The sequence below is a fragment of the Mustela nigripes genome, chromosome 12 (genome assembly GCF_022355385.1).
Source record: "Mustela nigripes isolate SB6536 chromosome 12, MUSNIG.SB6536, whole genome shotgun sequence".
NCBI lineage: Eukaryota > Metazoa > Chordata > Mammalia > Carnivora > Mustelidae > Mustela > Mustela nigripes.
This window is the reverse complement of record NC_081568.1, coordinates 103,954,251-103,973,060: the sequence shown is the minus strand read 5'-3', so window position 1 is coordinate 103,973,060 and position 18,810 is coordinate 103,954,251. Positions and strand designations below refer to the sequence as shown.

The 18,810-nt window shown below is 37.8% G+C and overlaps 1 protein-coding gene across 1 annotated transcript in view; it reads right to left on the bottom strand.

Moving 5' to 3' along the window:
- JMY (junction mediating and regulatory protein, p53 cofactor) overlaps positions 1 to 18,810 on the bottom strand; it is a 110,400-nt gene that overhangs the window by 14,295 nt on the left and 77,295 nt on the right. Inside the window, exons 5-8 of the mRNA XM_059418128.1 lie at positions 12,319 to 12,484; positions 11,500 to 11,687; positions 9,247 to 9,333; positions 242 to 337 (exon numbers count right to left, since the gene is read on the bottom strand). Coding sequence (XP_059274111.1) covers positions 242 to 337; positions 9,247 to 9,333; positions 11,500 to 11,687; positions 12,319 to 12,484 — 537 coding nt within the window. The remainder of the gene's footprint in view (positions 1 to 241; positions 338 to 9,246; positions 9,334 to 11,499; positions 11,688 to 12,318; positions 12,485 to 18,810) is intronic.

Here is an 18,810-nt window from a genome sequence, read left to right as displayed (position 1 = left end):
AGTGTATTATCATTTTTAGGGTAGAACTGTGGTTCATCAGTTGCATATAATATTCAGTGCTCATAACAACAAGTGTCCTCCTTATTGTCCATCACCCCATTAACCCATCCCCCCAAAATTACATTTTCTAAATTATAAAGGAAAAATTAAGGTTTTTTTCCTCATTATCTTCCAATAGGAGTATATATATATAGCTGTTTAAAAAAAATGAAAAACAATCAATTGATCATACTTTTATTACCTGTTTAAAAGTTCGAAGTCTGTCCAGTGTTCTCTGTCTCTCCTGGCTAACCCAAGCACTTTTTCTTTCTTCTTCATCATGTAATTTTTCTCTCTTCTGATAAAAAATTAATAGTAATTTCATTATGACATGTCCTGTTCATTTTTATTATTAACGGGGGGGGGGGGATACCTCTCAATGAGTAAAAAAGTAAAATGGGTAACTCAAAGAATGATTCATTAAATAAAGTGTTTCATGGAATGAAACTACCAATTTTTAACAGAAATCATAGTTTTAAAATTCACAGTGATATGCTGACAAAACAATACCATTTCTTTTTTTGCATTTACCCACAATTAAAGATGTTTACTCTGAAAAGTAAAATCAAATCTTCTCTAGACCAAAAAATGTTCCATTTTGAGTCTCTGGCTTAGACAATTTAAATATAAAATATTTGTAGCTGCTCTATTCTGCAAAATCAAATAGTTACCTTAAAAAATAAAAATAAATAAGATCAGCAACCACCTGGCCAATAACTTAGATACCAATATAACCAGCAGTTAGGAAAAAAAGTATTTCTTGAATTATACATGAATCATTTGGTTTAATATCACACCTTGAAGCTGGGAGTTACCTGCAGAGAAATTTAGAAGTTTCCCTATGTTAATGCTAACTGGTAGTAACTGTGGAAAACAGTTTGTATGGTATATGGAGACTCCTCAAAAAATTAAAAACAGAATTACCTTATGATCCAGTAATTTCACTACTAGGTGTTTACCTAAAGATTATGGAAACACTAATTGGGAAATATATATGCACCCCCTATGTTTACTGCAGCATTATTTACCACAGCCAAATTATGGAAGCAGCCCAAGTGCCCATCCATGGAGAAATGAATAAAGAAGCTTTGGCATATATAAAACAGAATATTGCTCAGCCATAAAAATAATGAAAACTTGCCATGTGCAACAACATGGATGGACCTAGGGAGTATAATGCTAAGTTAAGTAAGCCAGAGAAAGACAAATACCATATGATTTCACTCACTTGTGGAAATTAAGAAACAGATGAGCAAAGGAAAAAAGAGAGAGAGACAAACCAAGAACAAATTCATAACTATAGAGAACAAACAGATTGTTGCCAGAGTGGATGTGGGTGGGAGGAATGGGTAAAAGAAGTGATGGGAATCAACAATAAACTTATCATGATATGTACTGAGTAATGTAAAGAATTGTTAAACGATCACACTGTACACCTCAAATAAACAGAATACTGTTGTTTACGATACTGAAATTTAAAAAAAAAAATTCCTTATGTTGCTGAATCACCTAAAGGTTATCTATTTAAATCTGATTTTCACAGAACTAGTATTAAATGAAAAGGCATTTTAAGCTTTGCAAATAGGCTATGACTTTATTTCCTGCTTTGTTTTAAAAACTTGGAGATACCTCCTATAAGATCAGTTCATTCCATGTGAAGAGGACAGTGGTCTCCAGTGTGTCACTAACTTGTCTTACTTCCATTTGTCCTTTTCAAAGTCAATCTTCAATTATTCCCTTACTCTATTACGTCTTTTCTTTCCCACCACCAGCGTTTTCCTGAACCATTTCTACTGACAGTTACTGCTTCATTTGTCTTGAATGATTACACTGAAATCCAAAGGGTGACTTCAATCTTCAGGCTGAAAGTGAAAGGGTTTCAGAAATCATCACCTACAATCATCACCTGGTAGTTACTAGACTTCCACAACCAACAAGAACTCATAATACTTATGAGTATCTGAACAGAAAAATCAAGTCTCATGGAGGATGGGTGGAAGGAAGGGAGACCTCAGGCCTCACACTGCAACATTCAAAGCTACAAGAAAGTGTAACAGTCTCTATACAATTTTAATAGAGAGAAAATATGACAGTATGACCTAGACAAATTGTCTCTTAGGAAACAAGCACCCCAAAAACATGCCAGAACACAGAATATATGGTAACCATGAAACCTTCCTGAAATGGCACCTCAACGAAACCTAACTCTAAGATGAAATAAACTCAGGAAGAGGAGTTGTGATCATCTATTTTAGTGGTTTTTCTTCATAATTTTTTTCTGTATTGCTTTAATCTTTCATAAAATCACATGTCTTTTTATAAACACAGTAAGGTTTTTAAAAATGTAAGAATGGTTGAGAAGCATCTTTGCAAGCCACTAATTTTAAAATTGCTTATAATAAGAATTTTTAAAGAAGCAGTAAAAAAAAAAAAGGAGTTTAGAATATGCTTTTTTAAAATCAAAATCGTGGGGCACCTGAATGGCTCAGTGGGTTAAGGCCTCTGCCTTCAGCTTAGGTCGTGATCCCAGGGTGCTGGGATCGAGCCTCGCATTGGGCTCTCTGCTCACCAGGGAGCCTACTCCCCCCACACCCCCCGCCTGCCTCTCTGACTACTTGTGATCTCTGTCAAATAAATGAATAAAATCTTAAAAAAAAAAATCAGAATTTATACACATATCAAGATACTCAATTATTCAGGAAGAAACTCACCTTGCTTATAGATAAGACAAAATTAGAAAATATTAAGACAAGGAAACTTTTTAAGATCAGAAAATAAAGAAGGATAGCATGTTAAAATACCATCTAAGAGAGTAATATGTTAGGGGGAAAGCAACTGAAGATAAAGAAATTCTATTCTTCCATCAGACACTTGTCAATTACCTGTCAGCCAGGCCCTATATTAAGTCCTAGAAAAGCAGCAGGGATGTGTAAGTGGTGGTGACAAAGAACAGGCATGTTAAATAGACCCAGAGGTTTAGTTGTCAAGTACCAAGGGAGAAATGGACCCTGAGGTAGAGGTGGTAAAAAAGAGGAAAACTCCCAGAAGAGAGCACAGGCAGCTCTTGGACAACAGTCTTAGTAACTTTTTTTTTAGATAGGTCTCCTCAGGCAAAGGAAACAAAAGCAAAAATCAAATACTGGGACTATACCAATATAAAAAACTTTGGCACAGTGAAGGAAACCATCAATAGAATGAAAAGGCAACCTACTGAATGGAAGATACCTGCAAATGATATGTCCGGTAAGGAGTTAAAATCCAAAACATATAAAGAACTTCTACAACTCAATACCAAAGAAAATCATCATCATCATCATCATCATCATCATGTTTATAAGTAATAATACTTACTGCTAAAAATGGGATTTTTTCCAAAGATATGCAAATGGCCAAAAGACTCATGAAAAAACACTCAATATCACTACTCATTGGGGAAATGCAAATCAAAACTACAATGACATATCACCTTACACCTGTCAGAACGGCTAGAACAAAAAAGACAAGAAATAACAATTGTTGGACGCCTGGGTGGCTCAGTTGGTTAAGGGGCTGCCTTCAGCTCAGGCCATAATCCCAGGGTCCTGGGATCAAGTCCCACATCGGGCTCCTTGCTTGGCAGGGAGCCGGCTTCTCCCTCTGCCTCTGCCTGCCTCTGTCTGCCTGTGCTCGCTCGTTCTCTCTCCCTCTGTCTCTGACAAATAAATAAATAAAATCTTTAAAAAAAAAAAAGAAATAACAAGTGTTGGTGAGGATGGTGAGGATATGGACAAAAGGAAGCCTTGTGCACTGTTGGTGGGAGGGTAAAGTAGTGCAACCACTGTAGACAACAGTATGAAGGGTCCTCAAAGAAACTAAAAATATAAATATCCTGAGGCACCTGGGTGACTCAGATGGTTAAGCATCAGCCTTCGGCTCAGGTCATGATGTCCAGGTCCTGGGATCGAGCCCCATGTTGGGCTCCCTATTCAGCAGGAAGCCTGCTTCTCCCTCTCCCCCTGCCTGCTTCTCCGCCTGCTTGTGCTCTCTCTGTCTCTCTCATATAATGAATAAAAAATTAAAATATATATATATATCTCCTATGATACAGTAATTCCACTTATGGGTATTTATTCAAAGACTATGATAACAGTAATTAAAAAAGATATATGCACCCCCATGTTTGTTACAGCATTATTCACAATAGCCAAAATATGTAAGTGACCAAAGTGTCCACTGAAAGATGAGTAGATGAAGATGGATATGTACAACTGAATATAACTCAGCCATAAAAAGAATGATTATTTTGCCATTTGCAACAACATGGATGGACCTAGGGGTTATTATGCTAAATGAAGTAAGTCAGACAAATACTGTATGACTTCACTTATATGTGGCATTTTAAAAAACCAAAATGAACGAGCAAACAAAAAAGGCAGAAACAGAGCCATCAGCAACAAAGAACAAACTTGTGGTTTCCAGAGGGGAGGGAGGTGGGCAGGTGGGAAAAGGGCGTGGAGGGCAATGGAAGGTACCGGCTTCCAGTTACAGAATGACTAACTCATGGGGCTAAAAGGTACAGCACAGGGAATATAGTCAGTGGTACTGTGACAGTGCTGTGTGGTGACGGGGGTACTATACTTGTGAAAAGGACAGCATGATATATGGAACTCTCCTATCAGTATGTTGTATACCCCAAACTAATGTAACTACACTTCAATTTTAAAATATCCTCTGTTAGAAAAAAGAAGCCTATTATGAACACCAAATTACCTAAGTGACTACACCTTAACTGTTCAACACAACAAGGGACTGTAATTATGTGATGCCACAGAGATTTCAGCAATGGCAATCATACTGCAAAAGGAATGTTATCAACTCAATATGCTACATCTTAAATTTACACAATGTTACATCTCAATTTAAAAAAAAAAAACCTGCCAGGGCGCCTGGGTGGCTCAGTGGGTTAAGCCTCTGCCTTCGGCTCAGGTCATGATCTCAGGGTCCTAGGATCGAGTCCCACGTTGCGTTCTCTACTCAGTGGGGAGCCTGCCCCCCCCCTCCGCCTGCCTCCCACCCCACCCCCCTGCCTGCCTCTCTGCTTACTTGTGATCTCTGTCAAATAAATAAATAAAATCTTTAAAAAAAAACCAAAATTGCCAAGAAATGGTTTTTTAAAAAACATTGTAACCAAAATAATCTTAAAACTTCTGATCAGTTTTCATAAACTACAGCTTAAATTATTCTGCATGTACTTTCTTGAAGTGAAACCCGTCAATTAAGAGACTGTGGTTAATAAAACAAGAATGCACTTTTTAATGGGAAAACTGACTTGTTTCCCCACCACCATTTCCTTCTCTTACTCAATCTGTCTCTCAGCTTTAAAAAAGAGTAAGTAGCTTTACACTTTCTTTATTCTGTTTCAGAGAGTTTACTATCAAATATTAAAATAAACTTCTGGGGCGCCTGGGTGGTTCAGTTGGTTAAGTGACTGCCTTCAGCTCAGGTCACGATTCCGAGTCCAGGGATGGAGTCCCTCATCAGGCTTCCAGCTCCATGGGGAGTCTGCTTCTCTGACTTTCTCCCTTCTTATGTTCTCTCTCACTCTCTCTCCCTCAAATAAATGAATAAAATAAAATAAACTTCCTTAGTCTTAAATATTTAATTTGCAAGGATTTCCAGAAGAAATTTTTGAGACACTACCGTTAACATCTAGGAATGTGCATTTTAAACCACCCAAGTGGTTTAAATAAAGGTGGCTTAAAACCAACTTTGTAAAACAATGATTTATTTTCATGTAAGCCAACTTGCCATTTACTACAGTTATGCATGTTAAAGATAAGGAGATGGCTAGTGGGCTCATTCTCCCACACTTAGCATTCCGCCCAAAGCTCATATTAGGCAGAAATTATAAGGCAGATGACATCTATTTTGAGATCCCCTCAAGTATCCGTTTTCTCATTTTTACTCTGCTTTGCCTTAAGAAACTCTTGAAGAAAGGATTTAATACTCATTCTAAAAAAATAATTAGGGGCACTTGAGTGGCTCTGTTAACAGTGTCTGCTAGGAGTACTGGGCTTCCTGCTCTATGGTGAACCTGCTTCTCCCATTTCCTCTGCCTGCTGCTTCCCTTGACTGTGCTGTCAAATAAACAAAAATCTTAAAAAAAATTAGTTACTACATCTACCAAAGTAGTGGCATTTCACCAAAGCCAAAATCTTCATAAAATAAGTAACAATGTCTAAGCAAGAATCTCAACAGCAATCTGAGAGCACAGGTGCAGATGCTGATAGAAGGAATTCTTTTTTTTTTTTTTAAACGATTTTATTCATTTATTTGACAGAGAGAGAGAGAGAGCGCGAGAGAGGGAACACAAGCAGGGGGAGTTGGAGAGGGAGAAGCAGGATCCCCGTTGAGCAGGGAGCCGGATGGAGATGCTGAAGGACTGTGCCATCCATGCACTCCTGATAAGAGGAATTTTATTTGCCTGTTCCGCTGGCCCATTATCTACCCTTTACAAGGCAGCTTCTGATTTATGAAAAGCACAATGCAAAATAAAAATGCAAGAATTAATTTTGCTATTTCTAGCTTCATGGAGAATGATGAATCTTACAGTTTAGTTTGGCTACTTTTACATGTTTAAAATCAAGAGTAAGGGGCAACTTTAACATATGCCAAAATGAGCTTAAGAGATTAATGCAGACAAATTTAAGCCATCTGGCCTTTAGGGTGACAAAAATTACATGAGCATATATAGTGACATGGTCCTGTCAGCATTTCTACTATTTAATGAAATTTAGAATCAGTGGTTGAGTAATCTAGGACACGTATGTCTGAAAAGATTGAGAGGATAATACAATGCAGACATGAGGTATAGCAATGCTGGGAGTAGATTTCTAATGCAATTTTTAAAAAGTGACCTAATGAGCTCAGTAAATAATAAAAAGTTCCTCAACTTCATAAGGAACATCTACTGAAATCCTATAGCTAAGCATGGTAGTTAATGGCTAAGAAACTAGAAGCTTTCTTGTTAAGATCAGGAAAAGACAGAATGTCCCCTCTCACCATTCCTTCTCAGTTCGCATCATACTGGAAGTTGTAACTAATGGAAAAAGAGGAATAAGTAAAATGTGTATAGATTGGGATATAAGAAAAAAAACCTGTCTTCATTTGCAGATGACAAGAGTGTTCCTGTAGAAAACCTGAAAGAACCAACAGAAAAAGAAAACTGGAACTAATGAACGGATTATAGCTTGGCTGCAAGGTTGACATATAAAAGTCAAATGTTTTCTAATGTACCAGCAATGAACATATCAAGTTTAATATTAAAAACTATTTACATTACCACCCCAGAAAAGAAAGAATTAGGAACAAATCTAATAAAATATGTATAAGCTCTATATGAGGCCAACTATAAAATTAATAGATTAAATAAAAAGGATCGAAGTAAATGGAGAGCTAATTCCCTGTTTATAGATAGGAAAACACAGTATCAAGGTGCTCCAAAGGTGCTCCATTACTCCAAAATTTAACCTATAAACATGATGTAATCCTAGTCAAAATCTCATTTGCATACTTTGTGGTTACTGACTAGCTTTGGAGAGGCAAAAGACCTAGATAAAAATAATAGAACTGATCTTTAACAAAAGAGCCAAGACAATCCAAAGGAGAAATGACAGGTTTTTTTTTTTTTTCCTTAAAGAAATGGTGTTGGAACAACTAGACATTCACATTTAAAAAGAAGTTTAGCTACAGACCCTAAACCCTTCACATACATTAACTCAACACAGATCACAAACTTAAATGTAAAATAAACTATAAAGCTCCCAAAATATAACACAGGAGAAAATATAGATGACCTTGAGTTTGAAGAGAACTTTTTAGAAACAGCACCAAAAGTACAACTCATGAAAGAAAGAAGTGGTGAGCTGGACTTCAGTAACATTGAAATTAAAAATATTCTGTTCTGCAAGAGATGCTGACAAGAGAATGAAAAGACAAGCCGCAAATTTGAAGATATTTGCAAAAACCCTATCTAATAAAGGACTGTTCTCCAGAATAAAGAATTCTTAAAACTCTATAAAAAGAAAGCAAAAAACCCAATTAAAAAACCAGCAAAAGACCTGTACATAACCTCAGCAAAGAAGGTATAAAGATGACAGGAAAGCATTATGAAAGGATGCTCATTATCATACACCACCAGGGAAATGCAAACTAAACACTCATCAGATACCACCACATTCCTAATTAGAATGGCTAAAATACCAACGCTGTTAGGAATGTGGAGCAATAGAAACTCTTATTCATTGCTTGTAGCAATGCAAAATGCTACAGCCACTCTGGTAAACAATTCACAGTATCATACAAAATTAAGTCAGTTCTTACCTTATGATCCAGCAATCGTGCGCCTTGGTATTTACCCAAGATATGAAAACTTATGTGCACACAAAAACCTGTATGAATGTTTACAGCAACTTTATTCATAAGTGCCAAAACTTGGGCGCAACCAACATGTCTCGTTAGGTAAATCAGAAAATAAACTGTGGTACATCCAGCACTTTTTAAAAAGAAATAAACTATCAAGCCATGAAAATGCATGGAGAGAAAGAAAGAAAGAAAATAAATGGAGGAATCTTAAATGCATATTACTAAGTTATGTCAATCTGAAAAGGCTACATATTGTATGAGTCCAATTAGATATTCTAGAAACGGCAAAACTGTGGAGAGAGTAAAAAGATCAATGGTTGCCAGGAATGTAAGAGAGGTGGGGATGAATACATAGAACATAGGACATTCTCAGGGTGGTGAAAATGTTCTATATGACATTACAATGGTGGATTCATGCCACTATATATTTGTCAAAACCAACAGAACACACAGTACCAAGAATGAACTTACACTATGTACTTTGGGTGATAACGATGTATCAGTGTTGATTCACTGAATGTAACAAAGGTACTACACTCTTTGGCTGGAAGGAGAAGCTCTGCATGTATGGAAATATATGGGAACTGTCTACTTCATGTACTTAATTTGTCTAAAACTGTTCTAAGTAATAATATATGTATGTATATGCATACATATTAAATTACATACATTTCTATATACAGATATATGTAATTAATGCTAACATCTAGTTACTCACATTTTCTTATTCTCTATAAATCTTATTCACTTTGAGATATGTAAATATCAAAGTTTTCTTCTAAGTCTCCACAAGTTCAAACTTACTAGTTGTACTGTGTGATGGGTTCTATATTCATCTTCATTCCGAAGGCGCTGTTGGAACTTTTCATTGTGTTTTGCAATACAAATTTCCTATAAATACATAAAATATGTTTTAATATAAGTGAAACCTGGAAGACTTGGAACACCACACCAGAGTTTATTTTATTGGGTTTAATTTTTAATCTTAACATGCACCTACATGGCAAAGCACCAAGTAGGCCATGTCTTTTCTCATCTGGAGTACTGAAGCAGCAGAAACCAAATCAGTAGGAACTGAAAAAACTACTAACTCCTCTAAAGATTCTAAGTCTTATTATACTCTTCAAACTGGTCTGAGTTTACAGACTCTTGGCTGAAAGTACATACAACTTGTGGCTGAAAGTCTGTATTCTAAACTCTTATGGGTTAAAGAACATGATTTTGCCTGGAGTGTTTAAATAGTATTATGAAGTCTGTACCTTATGGTCAGAGACTGAGTGAAAAGACCTTAAAGATAAAAAGTCAGAATGACAAAGAAAATATAGGAATGCTTATTCTAATCACATGAAAATAAAACATAAGTGTAAACTAGGAAACACATGCCTCTTTACAAAATAATGCACTACCAACTGGCAACATTTAATGATACCATGCTATGTCTTCATTTTCCCTCAGTATTCCTAGAGAAGACCTCCAGGTAAAAAGATGGCCATTGGTTTCCAACACTCTCAAAACTATACCAAAAGATCACTCTTCTAACTGATAAAGTGATACAATGAATGGCCTTTTAAGCCAGTAAACTACATTGTAAAGCAACTGTACTGTCTTTTTCACTAACACTGGGTTGACTCTACTACCTAACAAGTACAGATCCTGAAATTAAATTCTTCAGGGCAGTCTCCAGAGGAATAACAAAGGTAGTATTATGTAAGTAACATGCTACAGTGATACAACGACTCAGGTTTTGAAATCACACAGACCTAAGACAGAATCCTACCTTTGTACCATAACTAGCTGCTTTTCTCTGGGTGATTTATTTAACTACCAGGAGCCTTAGTTCCCTTGATTACAAAATGAGAATATAGGTCCCAAGTCCTTTATTTTTCAGATTTAGAAAGGTGGGATGTTGTATACACACTACCCAGTAACTCCAGCAGGATCTGAAATAGCACCTTATAAGAAATACTAACATTGCGCAGTGAAATATATGAACAGTCAAAGTAAGTGGAGATGGACAACCTCCTCTCAGCTCAGCTCCGGGTTTGTCACCAACTATGAGAATGCTTTTGATTTCTAGAGCTTTCTTGACTTAGGCAAAAGATTATTCTCATTTGACTAGGCGTATCATTAAAGAAGATAAAAAAGCATAAAGAATAATGTTGTTTCTATTCTTCTTCTTAAAAAGCACAATCACAAAGTATAGACTTCAAGTCCTCATGACCTAGCCAGACACCCAGTCTTTGTTTTTTCAAGAGGAGAGGCAGGACATGATTTACATACAGTCAGAACTACCCTTGGGTATGGAATTCTATTGAGGATATTAGATAAACCAAGCACCCTGTGACTGTGGGCATGCTGACACAGAGAAAAGGATTACAACAATGTTACATGGAGAGGTGGGTTTTTATCTTTTGTATCATACAGTTGATCTCATTATCTTTTTTTTTTTAGGATATAGTGTTTCTAGTTTCCTCTCTTTCAAGCCATCTTTTGTCATTACTTCTTCCCCCTGCAGACCTACCACTCCAGGTGACAGGCTTGGAGGAATGGGGATAAGGATGGTAGGGACAAGACCACTGAGAGCCCCTGACTCCATGTGAGGGGATGGGTTGCAGCAGAGATGAGGCTGCAGGTTCTTGGGGAGTTACCTCCCCTACCTCAGATTTAGATTAATATATATAATTCCTTCAAGACTGAGGTCAGAACCAAGATTTCACTAAAGAACAGCACTGGCCTCCTTAATAATGAGCCAGGAATTGCATTACATGGGCTCCTACAGTCATGCCATTCAGCAGAGTCATGTTCAGGGTGCCATAGGTAAACAGGACATCATCACTGGCTGTTCTAATGTGATTAACAGGGCTGCTCTCGGAAAACCAAAAATGTTAATATAATGGCCTGAGTGTTGCGAAGAGGTAACTCTCACTTAGTTTTAAAACATGCAACTATTAGTGACAAACCTGGTTAGAATTATCAGATATGGGTCAAGGATTAAGTAATGCCTAAAAGCAAGATTTACAATTAAGGCTGTCTATTCAATAAATACCTATTATATACCTTTTTATTTCTGAGGTAGGCTTTCTTGGCTGACACCCGACCACGTCTTGCTTCCAGCTGGCGTGCTTTCTGCTGAAGTTTCTGTAGCTCTTCTCTCTGTAAGTGCATAGACGCTGCCATCTCTTCCTTCTCCAGCATGGCCTCCATGCTTTCGTAAGTGTCATAGTAAACTACTTCATCTCTCTTTTCTATAACAAAACAGCAACAAGGGGTAGTGGCTAAGAGCATAGGCTATGGAGCCAGAGAGAACAATGTTCTAATGCACTTATTGGCTCTGTAACCTCAGGCAATCCTTTTTTGTTGTTGTTGTTGTTCATTAAGACTCAGTTTGATCCTAGTATATCTTTTTTTTCTTTTAGTAAACTCTATACCCAGCACAGGGCTTGAAGTCATGACCTCTTCAACTTCTTTGTAGAATAGTGATTATTGGAAAATAATACCTTCTAGGGTGTGTGTGTGTGTGTGTGTGTGTGTGTGCAGTGTGCAGGAAGTGCTTAACAGTGTCTGACATGCAGTTAGACGCTCAATAAATGTTAGGTATCATCCCCAGAACTCAAAACTTTTCTGGCTAAAACAACCTAACAAAAGTAAGCATTTTGCATAGTAATAACATAATGACATTGCTAAGTATAGTTAATGACTTGAGTTTAGAAGTTCCTCTAAAAGGTTTTATGTTAGGATTTTTTTAGTCTCAACAGTTTCAAGGACCATAGCTGACATATATACGTGTGTGTGTGTGTGTGTGTGTGTGTATATATTTTTTTTTTCCTCTATGTATTCCTTTTTTTTTGGATTTATGTGGTTGAATGCATACCATACCCGATATAAGTCTTTTGATGCTTTCTAGTTGGGCTGTCAATAATAACTCTTCACACTTCAGGATTTCAAACTGTACTTCATACAACTGAAGTTGCAGATCATAATAATCAGCTTCTAACTGATCCAATCGTGCTATGGCTTCTGTACCACCCTGCAAACTCTGCATCTGTGTGAAAATAAAATAAAAATATTTCTAGCTGGTGGGGACAAGAAAAAAAAATCAAGCTATGATTAGAAATGAATATTAGTAATATGGCATAAATCCATGAATCAACTGTTCCAAGAAAAAAACTTGAAGGCAAGAACTAAGATTTTTTAAAAGATAGAAAGATAGTTAATAAAACATAATACAGTTTTGGAAATAACTAGGCAAGTATAGTAAATTAATTCGTATTACAGCTCATGTTTAGAATCTATTATTCTAATTATTATGATATAAATATTAAAAGTGTCCTTTCCTTTCAAAAGTGGATGTGCTAGGATATTCAGTTTTCTTTTCCAAATATGAATGAGATTATGTATGAATGAAAAAGATTAAGCCACACTGGCATAGTTACAACCACAGGATAAAAGTGGAACTATGTTTTGCTCCATGGCCACAACCTGGCTAGGCTCTGGAATCTGGTGAGTGGGGAGCAAGGTAAGTGGGTGTGAGGAAAACAATATGACAGAACTGATTTTCTAGAAATCCCTGCAATCTACTAATAATGGTAACTATTAATATCTTTAAGTAAATGCACTCAGGATCCCATATCCAACTCAGATTTCTAAGCATGTCTTATGAAGTGGTGGTTGGTCTTACATGAGGTTTGCTTGGTTGGTTGATTGGGTTTTGGTCCTGAAAAGACAGGGAGGAAGAGACTTTGCCAGGCATCAGAAGGAAATTACTCTCAGCAAAGTATGCTTCAGATGCTAGTCCCTAACCCCATTATTTCCATGGATTCCTTCTTGGCTCTATGGAGAAAGGTGGCAGTAAGAAGGAGCTGACAGAATGGCTTTTTGGGATTCTGTGAAAGTACAAGCATGTGAGAGAGTAAAGCATTCCTCCCAGAACATTTCTTCTAAGAATATAGTTCTACCACTTTGGCAGTTGAAAGGTTCATGCTTAGAAACTCCAGGATACCCCTGGCACATGTACCAGTGTGCCTTGGGTGAACTAGCAGTATTGGTGAGGAGGCCCTGGCCTCAACTGGAACCCCAGTAAGTAACCACCAAAGGGGTAGAGGAGGAACAGAGAAAAATGAGAGAAATGTTTTGTGACCTCATGTGAGGGGTCATCTGTGGCTTCCAGAATACTGAGGAGATACTTGGCTGGTACTCTTAGGACAGCTGTGGCAGCAAAGATGTTTTTTTTTTTTTTTTTTAAGATTTTATTTATTTATTTGACAGAGAGCGATCACAAGTAGGCAGAGAAGCAGGCAGAGAGAGAGGAGGAAGCAGGCTCCCTGCTGAGCAGAGAGCCCAAAGCGGGACTCGATCCCAGGACCCTGAGATCATGACCTGAGCCGAAGGCGGCGGCTCAACCCACTGAGCCACCCAGGCGCCCCAGCAAAGATGTTCTTATTGCTGCAAAATATTCCTTTCAGTCTGGTGAGGTTGGTGAAACATGTTAGCACATGGAGTACATTTTAAACAAGAGTCCAGCCTTTCTTGGGGTACCTGTGTGATTCAGTTGGTTAAGCCGCTACCTTCAGTCCTGGGATCAAGCCCTGCATTGGGCTCCTTGCTTAGCAGGGAGACTGCTTTAATCCTCTCCTCCCCAGTCGTGCTCTCTCTCGCAAATAAATCAATAAAATCTTTCAAAAAAAAAAAAAAAAAAGTCCAGTCTTTCCTTTACATTCTAGATACCCAACACAGTCTTACCGAAGAACAGAGTATTTTTTTAAGCACGTAATTTAAAGTTCCTTTTAAAATGCAAAGCAACATAGGGTGCCTGGGTGGCTTGGGGTCCTAAGAGTAAGCCCCAAGTCAGGCTTTCCACTCAGCAGAGAATCTGTTTCTCTCTCTCCCCCAAAGTCGTGAGCATGCATATGTGCTTTCTCTCTCAAATAAAATCTTTTAAAAAATCCCTGCAAAGCATGGGAAGAACCTAGATGTCCATCAACAGATGAACAGATAAAGAAGATGTGGTATATATACACAATGGAATACTATGCAGCCATCAAAAGAAACGAAATCTTGCCATTTGTGACGATGTGGATGGAACTAGAGGGTATCGTGCTTAGCGAAATAAGTCAATCAGAGAAAGACAACTATCATATGATCTCCCTGATATGAAGAAGTGGAGATGCAATGGGGGGGGGGGTGGGGGGTAGGAAAAGAAAAAATGAAAGAAGGTGGGACTGGGAAGGAGACAAACCATAAAAGACTCAATCTCAAAAAACAGACTGAGGGTTGCTGGGGGAAGGGGGGACGGGAGAGGGTGGTGGGGATATGGACATTGGGGAGGGTATGTGCTATGAGGAGTGTTGTGAAATGTGTGAACCTGGCGATTCACAGACCTGTACCCCTGGGGATAAAAATACATTATATGTTTATTTAAAAAAAAAATTAATTAAAAAAAAATCCCTGCAAAGCAACAGTTGGGCTATGATCTAAATGTCCGATGGTATACATTTAAAAATAATCTGGTTAATTAAATACAATGTTATTTAATAAATGTTATAAAAATATTATAAATATTTAATGAATTTATAAGCCAGAGATCTTATTGCATTAGGAAGTATTTTATGATTGACGAACAATAAATATAGAACCACAAAAGGGTTTCATTATAGTGGCTTATAGAGAAAGCTGACAAAATGAAATCCTGCTATTTTTGTCCTAAGTCATAAAATAGGAATCTACATGTGATTTCTTTCCTCAGACTCCCAGTCTCACTTTAAATTATAAACATCCCTTTGCATAATGTCTTGGGTCTCTTACCCAGCTGTGGAGACTATAATTCCAGAATCCATAATCCTCTGTTATCAGCACCAAACTTTCTGTGAGCACAGCATACAAACAAGTGAAATATGTAATGTTAGAAGCTTTATTCCCTAGGGAACTATAATTAGTTAAGATAAAACCTCAGTATAATTAGTTAAGATAAAAACCTCCTCGTAAGATCAGTTCCAGGGACAATGTTTGGACAGAAACCTGGGCTGTTAGTACCATCTTTACTATCTTTAGCTCTCTCTAGCTGGAAAGAACCATGTATGTGCCATGTCTGTAACACTGTAATAAGGCTTCCCCTTGCACACTCTTAAGTCTGACTCTCTTGTCTACTACTTTGGGTAAGGAAAAAAGTTGGGAGCCCCCTGCTGACATACCTTTACACTGTCGGCCAATATCAAATACCAAACCAAGAAAGGACCGGTTGTTTCCTTACCAGAAGTGACCTCACCCCCAACTTTCTGGTTTACTGAGTTCTATGGATCTGCCATGGTGAGTTTCAAAAAGGACAAAACCTCATCAAAGGATCTGATGAATCCCAACCTCTGAGAAAACAAACAAAAGGGCAGCAGTGGGCATCAGGGCAAGTAAAAGGCTTGTAAGGACTTCAGGAGAGAGAACTTTTACAGGATAAGATAAAGAGAAAGGGATAAGATACAAATCAGGGAAACCTGGAAAAGCAAAACTATCCTCTGAGGTTTATTTAAACTTTAACAGTGATGCAAAATCCTCAGTGAAAGACATGCAGAGATGTGGGAAGGCTATGCTGCACCAAATCTCGTCCCTATATTATCTGTAATTTCCAGACTGATTTTTCTCCTGGTACCTACTTCAGGTGACGGCCACAGAACTAAGGGAATAGGAATCCAGAGTGAAAGGAGTACTATTTTTGGACAATGGAGCAAGTAGGTGCCACAGTTAGGGTACCTTTTTTTATACCTGAGGACACTGTTTCCCTGGCAAGAAGGAAGCCTAGAAAGTAGGTTAAGCACTCAAAGGAGACAATTGAATGCCAATGAAAACTTTGTTACCTTGAAATTTTACTTAGCTCAACGTTTACCTTCTAACAAAACAAACTTTTTTAAGAAAAAGATCTATTTATGATTTGAGAGAGTGCACCTGTGCATGCAAGAGGGCAAGAGCACATGCACCAGGGGAGGAGCTGAGGGGAAGAGAGAGAGAGAGAATCCCAGGCTGACTCCCCATTGAGTGTGAGACTGACAATCGGCTTGGTCCCAAAAACCAAAGATCACAACCCAAGCCAAAAAAAAAAGTTAGATGCTCAACTGACTCAGTTACCCAGGCGCCCCCTGAATAAACAAAACTTCTGATATCAAGATATCAAGACCCCAAAACAAACTGCCTTCCCACTGTGACCCAAGTAATACTAGCAACATTGGAGCCTGACCCAATTCCTACAAGAAAGGCCTTTCCACTAGACAAAAGTAGGGAGTAGCATTCTAATAAGTATGGAAAAGGAAAGCACAATGTTTTACAGTAAATCTGGCAAGAAAACTTAAGTACCAATGAATATCCATACATCCACATAAGTACATCATGTACAACTGAGCCCACTGATCATTCCCACCAGGCACATTAACAAAAATGGTTTTCTTGTGTACCTATTTTGACTACAGAAAATCATGAAACCAGACATAAAGCAATTTATACAAACTAATGCCCCTGTGCTGCCTTTCACCTTGCTGTGCTAGAAAAACTTTATGACATGTGAGGGGCTATGAAAATAAAGGTTTCAGCGTATCTGTGGGCAGAGTCATTCATTCAAGAAATATTCACTGGGCACCTGGTGCTGTCTGAGTTACAGAGTATGGCAGTTAGCAATAAATGAAGTGAAGGGTCAAAGAGTTGTCATGAAAACCATACATAGCACAATAGAAATAACATTAAAGACAAGTTCAGCAAGCTCTTAATCAAGCCTAGTTCTTTTATTATGTGGCAAAGACAGTTCATAAGAAATGGTATCAGATGAACCTGAGTATACAGTTTGCACCAATAACAGCTACACAAATATGGAGAATACATATAAACAGAAGGAATTATCTGGAATTCCACATTTCAGATCTTAAAAAACTGAAACTAGCCATAATTTCTTTAATGTCAAAACCTAATCTCACAATCCATTTGTAGGAAGATACGATCTGACCTGATGTGAATCCCTATTTATTCCATTTAATAGAATGTTTCATAATTGGAATATTAACACTTGTCTGAAAGTTATATATCCTAACTTAACTGTCTAAAAAATCTGAAAAAGCTAGAATTCTAAACAGATCTGGGGGCATCTGCATGGTTCTGTTGGTTAAACATCTGCCTTTGGCTCAGGTCATGTTCCCAGGGTCCTGCCAACATTCAGAAAGCCTACTTCTCCCTAACAGGTGCCCCACTCATGCTCTATCACTATGTCTCTCTCAAATATATAAAAATCTTTTAAATAGATAGATAGATAGATAGATAGATTTGGCCTCAGGGGTTTCAGACAGTGGCTTACAGGCTCGGAGTATAAAGGGTTATGCTTGAAAGTTAAATGAGGTAATACATAAAGCACTAAATATAGGCCTAAAACATTTAAAACTTTCTGTTTACTTTTTTGTAACCAATATCAAAATATATTTAGATGGCTAAAACAGAATTTGATAAGTAATATAAATTAAAACTTTTAGAGTGGATCCCAGCTTTTTGTGTAGGAGACTCTGAAATTTCTAGCATGCAGATATGGAACAGACTTTAAACATTTTATTAATATATAATTTATTATTTGTTTCAGGGATATAGGTCTGTGATTCATCAATCTTACATAGTTCACAGCACTCACCACAGCACATACCCTCCCCAATGTCCATCACCCAGTTACCCCATCCCTCCCACCCCCTCTCCCCTCCAGCAACCTTCAGTTTGTTTCATGAGATTAATAGTCTCTTATGGTTTGTCTCCCTCTCTGGTTTCATTTTCTTAAAAAAATATTTTATTTATTTATTTGACAGACAGAGATCACAAGTAGGCAGAGAGAGAAGGGGAGGCAGGCTCCCGGCTAAGCAGAGAGCCCGATGCGGGGCTCGATTCCAGGACCCTGGGACCATGACCTGAGCCCAAGGCAGAGACTTAACCCACTGAGCCACCCAGGCACCCCTCTGATTTTGTTTTGTTTCATTTTCCCCCCCTCCCCTATAATCCTCTGTCTTGTTTCTCAAATTCCTCGTATCAGTGAGATCATAGGATAATTGTCTCTGATTGACTTAATTCACTTACCATAACACCCTCTAGTAGAACCCTTTATTAATAAACTAAAAATAAAAGAGCAGCCTGTCTGCCTGGACAAGCACCCCAGCTGCCCTCTGTTCAGACCGTGTCTACCACATCAAAGCTCCTTATGTTGAAACTTTTTGGTCCATCTGAGATGCAACTGTCTTATGCATGGGAATTAAATTTTCCCATCTTTGTATTCCCTTCCTTGATACTTGCCTAATAATGTCTAGTATTTATTGCACTCTTACTCTGCACGCCAGGCATTATGCTAAATGCTTTATATACATTAGCCAG